General features: G+C 41.0%; 2 protein-coding genes across 3 annotated transcripts in view; one reads left to right on the forward strand and one right to left on the reverse strand.

Annotated features, from left to right (window-relative positions):
• Positions 1–986: 986 nt before the first annotated feature.
• bbln (bublin coiled coil protein) lies at positions 987–4,091 on the forward strand. Its single transcript, XM_050052892.1, has 2 exons — positions 987–1,322; positions 2,592–4,091. Exons 1-2 carry the CDS (start codon positions 1,244–1,246, stop codon positions 2,825–2,827), a joined length of 315 nt encoding a protein of 104 aa, XP_049908849.1. The 5' UTR covers positions 987–1,243; the 3' UTR covers positions 2,828–4,091.
• Positions 3,545–14,644, reverse strand: part of ciz1a (cdkn1a interacting zinc finger protein 1a) — a 13,196-nt gene continuing 2,096 nt past the window's right edge. For both annotated transcript variants that reach the window (XM_050052890.1, XM_050052891.1), the window contains exons 3-16: positions 13,505–13,632; positions 12,316–12,536; positions 11,502–11,619; positions 11,263–11,350; positions 10,915–11,027; positions 10,099–10,178; positions 9,665–9,868; positions 9,426–9,556; positions 9,252–9,345; positions 8,998–9,111; positions 8,765–8,890; positions 8,504–8,582; positions 8,234–8,355; positions 3,545–7,067 (exon numbers count right to left, since the gene is read on the reverse strand). In XM_050052890.1, the coding sequence (XP_049908847.1) occupies positions 6,552–7,067; positions 8,234–8,355; positions 8,504–8,582; positions 8,765–8,890; positions 8,998–9,111; positions 9,252–9,345; positions 9,426–9,556; positions 9,665–9,868; positions 10,099–10,178; positions 10,915–11,027; positions 11,263–11,350; positions 11,502–11,619; positions 12,316–12,536; positions 13,505–13,632 (2,134 nt within the window). In that variant the 3' untranslated portion in view covers positions 3,545–6,551. The remainder of the gene's footprint in view (positions 7,068–8,233; positions 8,356–8,503; positions 8,583–8,764; positions 8,891–8,997; positions 9,112–9,251; positions 9,346–9,425; positions 9,557–9,664; positions 9,869–10,098; positions 10,179–10,914; positions 11,028–11,262; positions 11,351–11,501; positions 11,620–12,315; positions 12,537–13,504; positions 13,633–14,644) is intronic.

Raw genomic sequence — 14,644 nt, forward strand, 5'->3', positions numbered from 1 at the left:
GGTGAATCTCATTCAAGGTGCCCTATTTAAACTGCTCTGGCCTGCCTACTGTTGCTGCTTCCTCTGCAAGCTGCTTTGCAACCTGCCTCCACCCCAGCTCCACCTTTTCATGTTGTGTCTGACTTATCAGTGTCATTTCTGTTTGTCACTGATGCTGCTCTGTTCTGTTCCCAGGGGGTCTTTGCTGCTGCTCTCCCTGCCTTAAGGCCAAAACACACCGGCGGCGTACGACGCGCGTCAAAACAGCCGCCCCCATTATTTTCTATTTACAAACCCACACCGGTGGCGGCTCGACGTGCGTCAACGTCGCCGCCCTTGAAAAAGCGCTATTTTGTACTTCCCAGCTTCCCAGAGAGGCCCCAGAACAGAGCCATACCGCCAAATATAATACTGCAAATGGAAATAAAGTTTTCTTTGACTAAGGTGTTCCTGACTGAAATGTAGTCAAGTATGGTGTGGCGAGATGAGAGAAGCATTAAATGTCATAGTCAGACCTTGCACTAATGTGAGTAACGTGATAACATTTACAGATTTACAGGACTGGAATATTTTCTGTTCCACCTTGCATGGAAAATTTGAATAATTTCAAAAAATGGATACATCTCTACCTAGGTCATTGCTCTTTAAGTGTGTCTTACCTTGCTCTTTTGTGCTCCTTATGTGTTTACCTGATTGTTTCTTCATTTTGTTTTTGTGGCCTTCTTGTTTTAAAAATATTATTTTTAGTATAACGGCACCTTTATTGCTTTTTTGTATTTGATTGTATTTTGGCATCATTTCCACCATTGCTGCTTTTGTCTTTTGTATTTAGCCCTGATTTGTTCTATGTAAATTTCTTGTGTTACATTAAAAAAAAGAAAAGAAAAAGAAATATTAAATATATTTCGTTCAACTACCCATCAGGTTATCTGTACAGAGTGAGTCATCGTCTCATAAACGATCTTTGATGAGGACGCAAACACCCCGCCCATATTTTCCCATAATTCATCGCTTCAGTAAACAAATATCTGACGTCCCGTCAAAGACGACAGATGTCAAGCTAACTTAAACCAGCCTCGCCGATATTTGAGGATTCATTTTACTACAAATAAAGTGAAAATAGACATTTGACAGAAAACTACTACTACGACTTTGCTAATGCTAATTAGCTGGCAACCTAGCTAGCTGAACTGCAACAAAAGTAAGCCTAGCTAGTTTACGTATTTCTCTTTGTAATAAAGTCATTGACGTGAATATTTAAATAATGTCTGGACCAAACGGGGATCCCAACATCTCAATTGAGGACGGCATTATCAACGACGAAGATGAATTCGAGGAGGAAGGTAATGCGCTAATGTGTTCATTCATTGTAAGCGATGCTAAGGTTATTGCAGTGAATGGGGAATTCCACAGAAACACCAGTCAGGTGACAGTGACTTGATATTAGCTTAGCTGGGTCAAACGTATGTATTTTATTTTAATATTGCACTTATAACTGACTCAGTAATATCAGGACATGTACTGTCATGGCCTCAGATTGACAGCAGTTATATGAAAGATTTATCTGCAGTTAAACATCATTACTCTGTCATTTTTAGCTCAAAATCCTTGTTCAAGTCATCAAATTAAGTTGATCTGTTCACTACCACAGAAGTGTTTGGAAATGCTCTGATATATTAGACAGTATTATTCATTATTTCTTGTTAATTTCCTGAGATTTCCCATGTTTTACACAGCTGTCAGATTAATGTTGTGTAAGTTTTCTAAACTATTCTTTTTTAATACACATATACAGTAATTTTCCAACACTCAGGTTTAATCAGCTCTTATTTTTAGATAAATGTCTTTCTGGGATGGGCTGATATGGGAGGGGAAATGCTGAATATTTGTCCAACATACTGTACATGTGTAGCTCTGATTTAAGGTGCCCTCCACTCCTGTCACAGACACAATAAATTTTTACAGTTACTCATGGTTCTAGGAAACCCACAAAAGGGGGTAATTTTGGTAGCATTAATCCTGTCCAGACAAACGGGGTGTTTGGGATATAAAGATGGAAAGTAGTCACCATTTTACAAGCTAAACTGTAGCTTTCATGTTAATTAAAGACTAGAAACCTTTTTTTCCTCTGCAGTTGTTCTTTGCTTTGCACAAGCTGGGTGGAGGACACGCACATCCAAAAAACCTTTACATGTGCTGGATCCAAAAGAGATCTGCACACAGTATTTAAAGCTCCCACTAGTTTTAATTGTGCAATGTTTTGATCCAACAGAGATCTTCCTCAGGCATTTTGAAATCCTTTATAAAATTTTTGAGTTTTAAAACATTTTAACAAAACAAATCTGCTCTTTTTACGATCTGGTCTTACAAAAAAACTATATAAAATCAATCAGTCTTTGTCTTCTTTGTGCAGCACTTTGATTGGCTGGTAAACACTTCAGGAAACAAATAAAGACAATTGAAATAAGACAACTAAAATCCTTTTCAAAATGCCTGACAAAGACCTCTGTTACATTGAAACGTTGCACAATGAGTGTCTCCTGTCTGGTTCTTGCAGTAGTTCTTTGCTTCTGCTGATAGAGAAGCGTCATTTCTCTGCTGTGTCTCCACAGAGTATGAAGCCATCAACTCCATGCTGGATCAGATCAACACCTATCTTGATGACCTGGAGGAACGTAATGATTCACTCAATGGCAAACTGCACGAACTAATGGAGTCGAACAGGCAAGCCCGGATGGAGTTCAGGGCCCAGCTGCTCGGCTCCCAAAATGAGGAGGGGCAATGTCCTGCAGACGGGGACAACTCCTCAACCAGCAAAGAAGACCAGAGCAAGGATGGTGGGGATTGAGCTCAGCAAAATACGGAGATGGAAATATTTATGAAAGCTGACTCAACCTCTGACCTCTGTTTGTTGGACTGATGACCCTCGACCTGCATAGTCCATGTCTATCCAATGCTGTGAATTTACCTCCACCATCAAGCATATGTGTGTAAAACAGTGATATTTTGCTCCTCTTCCATCACTGATCTACATCTAGGTTTTCTCCTTTTGTTGAAGTGTAGTGTGCCGATGTTTGGAATTTATAGACCTTTAGCAGCTTCTTATAGAAGTTACCTGGGGTGTTACGGTGAGATTTAAGTCTCGAGTTGATGTTTAAAAAGCTGTATCCCTTTGTTTTGTTAAAGTCCAAGTGGGACATCATGAGAACATATTCTAAAAATCAGGATCACACGAAAAGCTGATGACAAAAATAACTTAAAAACTACAGTAACCAGCCTAAAATCGAACTTCTGTGTTGTGTGTTGATCCATTCGGTGTTGACAGTCAGCTTTGTAACAGCTGTGCAGTCTGTGTTCTTCTTTGTTTCACACAGAAAATAAGTATGCAACATTCCATATGTCTACCACTGTATTACAATTTTTTAATTTGCAGCATGACTATGAATATGTCAATCTGCTGTCCTCTTAATTGTCATTAATGTGTTTAGGTTAAGATAGCAGTCTTACGAGTGTTTGTATATTAAGTGCTGTCCTAAATTAAAAGTCAAAATGAAGTCGACAAAGTGTGGGAATTGTCAGACATTTTAATATAAATTAAAATGACCCCCGCCCACCCCAAACAGAAAACAAAATCCAAAAATACATGAAACTTCCAGCAGTTAGAAAACATCACCGGTTTGTTCATCTCAATTGAGTCAGTAGCTGAATAAAAATACAATAAGAAACATACAGCTTTGTTTGAGATTTATCCTTTCATGTCCTTCTCCTCTCTCCTGCTCCTTCCTGTTCTCACAGTCTCATATCTGGTTCCTTCTGACAGAACGTGATGCGGCACTGATCATGCGACAGTCGCCACCATGACTACGAGAGTTGCTACATGTGTCAGCCAACCACTTTCGGTGGTTTAAAATATCCTTCTCTACAATGGAGGATGAAATGTTTCCAGAGCAGCACACTAGTCATGAAGCCTTGTGACTGCTGAAATGCTGGATCCAAAATTGTACATCTGTATAATCTGTAACTGGGATAACTGACTGTATGTTACTGCTGCTTAAAATCAGAGTTTAAAGTCTGCGAGGACAATTTGCTACATTAAATACATACAGACACTTCATGGTTTGTCCTTCTTGCGTTAACTCAGCTGTGTCCATCTGTCCAGTGTATAGCAAATAAAACATCTTAATGAGAAAAGCACGATCACTAAAAGCATTGCAAGTCCATGAAAATTAAAGATAGTTTTTTATGTAAGCACACATGACAGATGTAAATGGGAATGTGACACAAAATATGATTGTTTAAAATCTATTGTGCCAACATGATCAATTCTATGCAAATGCTTTTATCTTTATGAATTCTGAGCTATAAGACTGACTTGTGGGTGCAATCTTAGACACCCAGCATGAAAGTCTTTCAAGCTTCAAGCAGCGTAAACCTGCCTCGACTGACACGCTTTCAAATTTCAAAATGAGCAGAATGCAGACACAGTGCAGCCTTTTGTGCCGACTCACTTCAGAGCTCCTTTAACATTGCAAGAACACACAGCGTCCTTTCCCATACGACTTTGCAGATGTGAAATGGTTTTTAGACATTTTGTTGATAGGCGTTCAACACTACGTTCAGCTCCTAAAGACTGTTGAATCTTAAGACATTTTAAACTCTTCATTATACAAAAAAAACTTCCCATCTGCTGGCACTCTTTCAGTGACAAGGCTGTAGCTGCTGACAACTTCTTCACCCCAAACATAACAAAAAAATAAGAAAAAGGATAAATAGAAGGGCCAAATAACCACAATTTGGATCCGCTCCAAAACTTAATGGGTTCTTCCTTGGCCTGTGCCGCACCCTTCCACCAAGTTTCAGGGAAATCAGGCCTGTAGTTTTTCAGTAATCCCGCTGACAAACCAACAAACCGAAACGAAAACACACCCTCCTTGGCGGAAATAACAAAATGCCCCGAACGAAACGATGATCAGATTCAAGGTTCAGCATTTCTCAACACTTAAGCCAAAGTACCATTTTAACACTTTCTTGAAACAAAAGTTGTCACCTGCTCAATCACTTAAATTGGTTACATTCTACAATTCAGCTCGCTAAAAGCATGTGCTACATGGTTAGCAATGTTGAAAAATGTATCCACGTGTAGGTTATATTAAGTTAACAATCGTTCATCTAGCTGGCTAGAGAATTAGCAGAAGCTGACAATTGGCGCCCATCAACTTTCTGATCACTGAGGACACCGCAGGGTGGGAAATAAAATTTGGTGAGTCAGATCATGAGCCAGTGGACAGAAAATCTACCAGCCTCCTCCTTTAGCCTCATTTAAAAAGCCTGGACACTGTTCATTTACAATTATTTCAATTATATTAGAAAGTAAAGAAAAAAAAAAGAATTTTGTAGACGGGGTAACTTAAAAAAAGAAAAGTATTCTCCTCATCATACTACACCTCAAAAACACTTTATATATTAAATTTGCACTTAGCTTCTATAATTTTACATCAGTGTGTCCCTATCCCGCTCCACTTACACACAGTATAATGGTTGTAGTAAACTGTTTTTGTTGTTCGTAAACAAACAAGGCTACAGCCATGGTAACGCCTCCGTGAGGTCGTACGTAGCACTGTGCCTTAAGATAAATCCTCATGTCAACATAATCACAGTGACAATGCTAATATGCTGATGTTAAGCTGGTATGTTTACCAAATTCACCATCCTAGTTTAGCATGCTAGCATGCTAACAACTGTGTATTAGCTCTATACACTGACTCCAGGAACGTCATTGGTCTTGCAGCTATTTGGTCTTAAACCAAACTGAAATTCTGACCTGATGACGGCGCTACATGGAAAGTCAAAGTTATTCTAATTCATCATGATTGGGAAATGAATGTCGGTGCCAAATTGCATGACTTTTCATCCAGTAGTTGTTACCTGGGGCATTCACAAAGCTGTTTTGCCGGTTTTTATTTTGTTTTGCAGCTCCTACATTTCCTTTTTGCTCTGTGGCAGAACTGTGCAAGTGACTTTTTTAAGGATACTTTGACACATCCAATGAATCTGCTTAGATTTTAGTTTGCTTTTGGAATTAGGACACAACACGTGTATCCATGTGTTCAGGTGACTGAGCTTCTCTTTACTTAAAAACTTATTTTTCAGCAGCATAAATTCAGTTGTTACCGATCTGTAAATATTGTAAAAGGGTTTGTTCTGAGCTAAACGCATATACAGTGTGTCACATAGGTGAGGCTGGAGATTAGACGACTCTGAAACATCATGTTCTGACTGGGAGCCAATATTAAGATACTCACCCATCACTGATTCAACCTGTATTTGATACTGTGAGGAGTTAATTTCCCACCCTGGGAGAGCAGCACATAATAAGTCATGTTCCGCTGTGATTTACCATTTTTCTTCCTATTTGTTGGTGTGTGCTTAATTCCGACTTTCCGACACAGAGAGAGGCAGGGCTGTTCACTCACTTCTTGGTCTCGGTTTCATGAAAGCACCTCTTCACACACTGACACACCCTGACCTAAGGTTGTGCCAAGTTTCCACTCACTCCACATCTTGGCTTTGCCTCAGCGTCTGTTTGTGGCCCTTCCCGACCTGCGTTTAGATGTGGTTTTTGCCTTCCCTGCGCCGTTTCTTTTCCCTGTGACAGCGGGAGCTTCCTCCTCCTCCTCTTCTTCTTCTTCATTAGCATCCGCAACAACAGCAGCAGCTGCTGGCTCTGAGTCTGGCTCCTCTGTGTTAACAGCAGGTAGCTCGGCTGGACTCTCCTGAACCACGGGTACCTGGGATGTGGTCTCTTCCTCCTTGCTGGTTGCTGAGGCGCTGATGGAGTCCCGTGAGGTTGGGTCAGGCTCTGCTTGCTCCTTCTGTTGCTGTTCATTTGTCTGCGTGTTCAGTCGGGTGAGTGTAATGAGAGGCTGTGTGGAGTTTATGTCCGTCACTACTGTTTCATCGGGGAGGGAATTTTCATCCAAACAGTCTGTCGGGGTTTCGGTTACGGGCCTGGGGCTGCCTGCAGCTAGAGGAGACTCTCTGGAAGATTCAACAGCTCCACTCTTTTGACTCAGCAGCTCTCTGTACCTCTGAGAAGAGAAAGCAGAAACAAAATGCTACAATACTACAAAAAACTTTGGAAATTCATCAAGGATAACTGCATGCAGATTAACGTACACCAGCCCACTGAGGGTGCTCTGGTTGATCAGCCTCCGATCATCACAAGACAATATTCACACTTCATTTTAATTGGTGGTCTCTATTAAGGCTGATCAGATGATGTGAAACATGAGACACTTTCTGTGTGCATCGATAAAATGCTAATGAAATATTATAGACTGGTCAGTGAATATGTATGTAGGTGTGTGTGTGCGTGTGTGTGTATGTGGGAGAAAGAGTGGGTGTCAGTAAACACAAGTGTAGGTCATGCACTGGAGTGTGTGTGTTTGCCTGCGTGTTGGTCCGTGTTGCAAGTGTCGGTTATGTGCAGGTGGATGCCGACGAAGAACTGTAACAGGGCGAGCAGTGACTCAACCTGTTTTTCATCTGATAACGACGAGATATAATCTTATGTGGCTTGAGTGGGCTGACTGAAACGTTGATTATAACCTTACGATTTAAAATGTAGACAGTTCTCACTGACTAAAACTAAAATAATTAGCATTTTCTTTGACTCAGATAAAAATAAAATGCCCAGACTTTTCGTCAACTAAAACCTGACTTGTATAAAAAAAAAAAAAAGCTCAGGTTGACTTAATATGATAAAAACTAACAAGGACGTTTGACACAGGACAAAGACTAAACAAAAAAAAATAAATAGCTGACAAAATTTACATTATAAATATATATAATTCAAAGTATAATTTACTGTTGTGCACATTAAGCTTTTATTCTAATTTCCTTAAATAAAATTGTATTCATCCCACAAGAAAGCTGTACCGTTAAGCTCTAAGCTGCTCCCAAAATAACCAAGCACTGGTTGCTGTAGTTTAAAGGGACAGTTCACCCCCAAAATACAAATACAAATTACTGTAATCCTCTTATCTATAGTGCTATTGATCAGTCTAGATTGTTCTGATGTGGGTTTTCGGGTGTTGGAGTTATCAGCTGCATCGTAAGCTAGCTCAGTGGTGTTAGGTGAGCACCCTTAAAAACAAGTAGCACGATAACTTCATTGGGCCAAAAATAATCAGTTATACCAGCTATGCCCTTTTTAGTAGTGGGAACAAAGTGAGTGAAGTCATCAAAAACCAACCTTGAGGTTCTCAAAGTGCTTCAGTGATTTGCAGTGGGTGTGAAGGGCAGAAGATTCAAAGTGGTAAAACTTGTTGCAGAGTCTGCAGATAAAACCTGCTACTGGAACAAAAAAACTGGACCCTGTAGTAGAGGAAATTCAAGAATACGTGACACACAGATGTGATGTTACACTGTAAGGTTGGATGTTATCAGTAAATCCAAACAACAAGAATGTGCAGGAAGACAAGGAAGTGAACTATGCGCCAATCAGGAATTTGTCGTCACTCACCGTAGACTGTGTCAGGGTCATACTGCTCATCACTGGCCATGTCCTTTAGAGTCACTTCCTTAGGGAAGGGCCAGTCATCCTGTGCCAGGTCACCAGAGATAGTTAACTTAAGTACAACAAATGCGTCAACTATGAAGCACTGATAATATTATTTCAGCTCTTACGTCACACTGATGTTGACCTTAGTTAAACCTCGGGAATGTGAAGCCTAGAGGCCATTTAAATGCAAATGCTTTCATGGTCAAATCATATGCAAATCACCTGCTCATTCCTCTGTCTTTCCTCTACCTCCTCCACCTCGCCGCCCTCCACCTCTTCCAACGAAAAGCCATCCGCGTCCATGGCAGTTAGCTTGCCTAAGGCCTCACAGCCCTCATTTTCCTGGAGCTAGCAAACAGCAGCAAGTACAGCATGAATATTTCATTTCATCTTCATTTATGGGAAAATACTTGCTTGCTACTGAAATGGTTTTAAATCATTATAAACCCAGATACCTTCTCCAGTTTCTGTCTGTGCTCCTGGGACTGTAAGTGCTCTACAAAAATCTGTGAGGTCCTGAAGTGTTTCTTGCAGACCGTGCAGGAGGAGATGGCTGTTCTGCTGGCGAGCTGGAAGGAGATGGAGATCATTACTGATTATGTAAAACAGCCAGAAAAGTAGTTTCAACCATTTTCTAAATATGTAGAACTTCTTGAACTCAGCTTTTAAATCGAATAAATATGCTTATCTATAAAGAGAGCAGCTTTACTTTGTGCTCCTCGGTGCGACGGTGGTCCATGATGCTACTGGTGTAGTGGATTTGACAGGTGGCACACCAGTGCTTCACGTCTGCTTTCTTCTCTCTGCAGAGAACACAGACGAACATAATTCAAGACCATTTTCTCTTTTTAAAACTGCTTTAAACTGGGTGCTTTAAACTCACCCGTCTTTGTTTGCCTCCATTAGAGACTCGTGCACTCGTGGCAGCAGGGTGACCAGGCAAGCGTTGCTCATGTGTTGGATCTCCATCATCCTCTGCTGGTGGGAAACACTGTTCATATGACTCTTGAAGTTCTGGAAAAAAACAGAAGGAAATTAAAAACACAGTAGTTCAAAATCATCATAAATTTGCTGTAACTATTTCAGCCGCTTGCATGTTAAGTTCACCCTGCTTCAACCTACTTGCTGGTTGTGGCAGGTAATGCTGCAGAGGTAGCAGTAGAACTTGTTGGCGCCCTCTGCTACACCCTCTTCTTCTTCCTCCTGGTTGTCTGGTGAAGCCAAAGGGGCATCTTTGCCCTGTGGCATCTCCTCTGAGAGTAAATCACCCTGCTGGTCATCTGCAGTTATCCTTGATGGGGACGGGGCTGACAAACAGGCGTGTACCTACAGAGAGGTGGCAAACCAGAACTAACTCAGTGTCATGCCTTTATTGAACTGATATATGAAACAGATCCACTGTTCACGGGAGATCGATGAATACTGATAAATAGTACTCAGCCTGACCTACCTCTCTAGTTGTATCTGCAATAGGGATTGAGTTACTTGAAAATTATCTACTACTTAATGTTTGCATTATTTTGTCTCTGACCATCCCAAATGAAAGCTTCTCTCACCTCAGCAACTCTGCTCTCCTCCAGCCCTTCAGCGACATCTGATCCCACCGTAAAGCCTCCTTCCTCCAGAGGGATGCAGTCTGGGGAAGAAAAAAAAAAAAAAATCATATTAATCTCAACTGACCTTTAGGGAGCTTTCACACCTGTAGTTCGGTCATTTGGTTCGAACCAAGAACAAAAAAATAATAATATTGTTGCACTTTAGTTTGGTCTGGTTCCTGTTCAAAGCATTATTAGGATTATTAGACTGCAAACTGACTGCACATAATGAATAATTAACGGGTAGAGACAAGAAGGAGGCGTCTTGTACAATAACACTTTGGGGCTTATTACTGCGAGATCGCTGACACACACTTTTTAATGGATTTAATGAGCTAACAAAGCAGAGAGAGTCTGTAACAAGCAAAGCAGTTTTAACAGCGTTTTAATCAGGGAAAATGACCGCGCTGACGAGCGTATGCGTCACCATGACTACCAAATAATTGGCGTAGTTTCTAATCATGGCCTTATACAGATCAGTTATAGGATCGTGGACAGATTTCACGATAAACAGATGATTTATTCGTAGTTTAGCTTTTGAAATGCTAAAATCACGTTTTTGCTTTAATAAAATCTTGTGGTTGGTTAGTTTGCTTTCACACCACAAACGTTTGGTTGTTTGGTCTACACCAGGATTCAACTGACAGCTTTCACACCAGCCCAAACGAACCAGACTAGAACCAGACCTGAGTTGGTTTTAATTGAACAGGTCAGGTGTGAAAGCATCCTTAGATGAAATTAGTGCACAATCTATTCTAGTTTCCTAAGGGGTTTTACCGTCAGGCTGACTGTCCTCTGCGTTGCTGTAACACTCTGAGGACAGAATGTCCCCATCTGTCTCTGCAATGGTGACAGTCTCAACAACACTCTGTTCTTTGGACTCTTCTGGCCTAAGAGGAAAAACATAATAACAAGAGTCAGAGCAGGCAAAAAGAACAAATGTTGACAATAAGTAACCAAGGTGAGGGCACTTCTTCAAGCCTTCTTTGCGTCCACGAGTTTTAATAACTAAGCCAGGATGCTTCTTTTATGTTAAACTTTGCATTCCCTAGTTTGACATTTAACAATGAGAATGTCAAGAAGTTCTGGCACAACTATATTCACGGCAATAAAATGTCACCCTACCCCTCTGTCCTCTGCTTCTTCATTGCAGGTTCATCAAGTGGTTCCTCGGAGGGCTGTGTGGGTTCATCCACTCCTCCCCCGGCACTATCTGTGGGTGGAAAAGAGAAAACCAAAGTTGGAAACCAAGGTGAAAAACATTATCAAACAAATGTGCGCGACTGATTTTCTCCAAGAACTTCAAATTACATTTCTACACAGCTTGAAAGTCACATAGGACATTCAACACACACTCTCTTTACCTGTTTCAGTCTTGTCAGTGGCTTCATTGGTACTGCTAGCTGCTGGTTGGTCGTCTGTGCTCCCTGATGCCATCTGCTCGCTGTCTCTCTTCCTGTCTGGCTGGCGAACTGCAGTATCCTGCGCAGGATTACAAATATACATCCAAGTATGAGATAAAGGAGCAGCTTAGAGACATTGAAAAGCACACATCACAAAGATTTTTCTAGAGCTGAATATAACTGATTTTGACTGTGCACCTTAAAGTACACTTGTTTGGATGTGTGAAAGTTAAACTTTGTCAAACTTAATTAATGTTGAGCTCCTTCTTAAATTAATTTTTTATCCTCTTATCAATTAGAGCTGCAACTAATGACTGTTTTTGTTCATGATTAATCTGCCTATTATCTTCTTGATGAAATGTTTTATCAAAAAAAATGTCAAAGAAAAAAAAAATCTAAACATTTGTATTTAAATTTCAACTTGTCCAATCAATTGTCCAAAAACCAGAGACATTTAGTATACAATCATAAAAGACAAGGGAAACCAGCACATATTCCGATTTGATTAGCTAGACCTTTTTCATGTTTGGCATTTATATTATATCTTAAAATGACTGACTATAAAAATTGATCCAGATTCATTCTCTGTCAGGTGATTTCATGCTTGCTACACTTGTTCTTTAATTTATCAAATTACCTTCCATCACAGTGAGGACATTTCCATTGCTGACTATCTTTAAACCTTGTTACATTTGTCAATCGTGCAACCCTTGTGTAGCTGGACTGAAACCCTATGCTGTGATTATAATCATTGTAATGGTGCGGTGGTAATTACTGCGGTACTGATGGAGGAGGAAGAGGATGAGGAAGAGGCTGTGGTGGGGGTGTTGTTGTTGTTGTAGTAGCGAGCGTGAGGGTGGAATGGACGAGCAGCTGGGAAACCCATCATGGGGGACTTGATAGCCATGCCCATGGGAACCGGTCCGAGCAGAGACGACCTGGACCCGAAGAATTGACGGAACTGCTGTCCACCCATCCCAAAGTTCCGCATGTTACCTGGATGAAAGCAAAGCATGAAAAGAGACACAAAAAAATAAGCAAACAGAAAAATTTTAACGTCTTTTAAGTTCATTATTTAAATGTTAAAAGTCCCTCTCCAGACACATTTGATGTATACTTAAACTTTTCTTTACTAGTTTTCCCACACAATGGTTAACAAAAAAATCCTGGAGAGCTCCCTCATTGAGAAATCCTGGATCTGCCCTCCACCCTGCCCACCACCACAGCTTGTGGTAGGTTTCTCTTTCCCTATCTACAGCACTGCTTGTACTGGGTGGACCAGTGAAAGAGCAGTGTGCAGCAAGGTGGCTGGTGTTAGTGTTGGGGGAAACATTGGAGAGATTCTGCCATATACATTTGAGCCTCAGTCAGACCCAGACTCAGATGAGGAGTCTGTTGTGCACTAAAATCTGTGACAAGCAGATGTATTAGAATGATAAGTGCAGTTAGCACCTTTATTTGTTTATGTTGTTTGTTAGCTTGCAGGCTAACTAGCTGTTGCTGACACAGCGTTAGACAATAGTATCTGCCATGATAAGGTTTTTGGTAGATAGTGGAAGAAAGCTCCAGGATCCAGTTTACATCCAAACACTGCACACACTACCATGTTTGCTGTCAAAACTTTCACTAGACAAATGCTAACTGCAATGCTAATAGTTTCAGATTTCTTTGAGGGGATTGTGTTGAAGTCTTTTCCGCTGTCGAAATGTGTTTCCCATTTTAGAAGGTGATGGGCTTTTGTATTAGTGACATAACTCATCTAGCTTTCCTGGCACAGACTTGAATCTCAGATTTTTGGGAAGTGCACAGACGTCACCGCCTTCGATAGAGGAATGTGAAAACGCCTCTCCAGTGACAAACTGCACAGATACAAATCAGTGTAGTCAAGGTCAGACATTTTAGGGGTGGAGGGGAACTTTATGTGAAATTTTTTTACTGCACTTTATGCTTGATAAAAACTGTACCCTGCATCTGCTGCATCAGCAGGGCCCCCTGCAGCATGGGATTGGGAGCAATGATGGTCGTCTGGGTCGCTTGGCACATCCTAACCATCCTGGGAGGAGGGGCTGTCTGGGGAGCGACAGGAATGGGTCTGTGCAAAAGACAAACAAGAGCAAATAAGCATGCATTTCATGAGACATAACCTCACTGAAATCTGTAGCAACATTACAGTGTTTCCAAATGTTCCGTCTGTTGATAATTTGAAATTTGTGGACATCCTGAAGTAGAAAATACAGAATGGGAAAAAAAAGACGTGACATGGACACCTGCACACAAGCTTTGCTCTCAAATACAAACACAAGCTGTCCATGTTATTTTCTCGGTTATGATGATTTTGTGTGTCTGTCTAGCAGCTCTGGTAAAGATGAACCCTTATCTAAAGTTATTTTCCCTCCATATCAGCTTTGGCAGAGAGTCAACTTTTAGTTTAGATTTTTTATGGCACATAATTACAATACATTACTTACTGAGTATGGAATGACAGCATGGGAACATGTCAACGAAAACAACACAATATGGAGTGCTGGTGGAATAAAGCTGTATGGGCTACTGCTTTTGCTCATCCTCAGACTAAACAAGAAACCTGTGAGACTTGACTTTAAAATGGAATAACAAAAGCTGACAGGTAACATTTTTACAGATGCTAAGGTAAGAACAGGGGTGATCTAGGGCCATCAGTCTTATAGTGTTTTATATAATCTGCTGTTTATCACCTCTACCTTTGGGCAGTACAGATAACAGTGTATGACAGTTGACAACCGACCCAAGGCTGAGGAACAGTCTGCCCGAGCATCTTAAAGGGCCAGTGTGTAAAATGGGTTCAAAACAGTGACATCAGGGGTCAAATTCTAGATTGCAGGGCTCACTCGCTCACCCCTTCCGTCGGGTAAATGACGGTGGCCTCGTAGGGACAAAAAGCTTGGGCAAGACACGAGTTTTTCAGGAGTAGGTCTATCTAGCGACGAGGTGAATGTTTATTTAGAAATCTAAACCATGTTACGATATTGTAATGAATCCCTCTCGAGCAGGAGACCGGAGTAGCGTTCGGGAAAAAGGCCCGTTTATTTGAGCACTCCAAAAACTCCGGTAACACTCCAGGGGGT

Source organism: Epinephelus moara, chromosome 9, assembly GCF_006386435.1.
Source record: "Epinephelus moara isolate mb chromosome 9, YSFRI_EMoa_1.0, whole genome shotgun sequence".
Taxonomy (NCBI): Eukaryota; Metazoa; Chordata; class Actinopteri; order Perciformes; family Serranidae; genus Epinephelus; species Epinephelus moara.

Bases quoted from the DNA above. Each gene is read 5' to 3' on its own strand.
- bbln (XM_050052892.1), top strand. From the start codon at position 1,244: ATGTCTGGACCAAACGGGGATCCCAACATCTCAATTGAGGACGGCATT. The intron at 1,323-2,591 runs GTAATGCGCTAA...GTGTCTCCACAG, and splicing joins AGATGAATTCGAGGAGGAAG to AGTATGAAGCCATCAACTCC.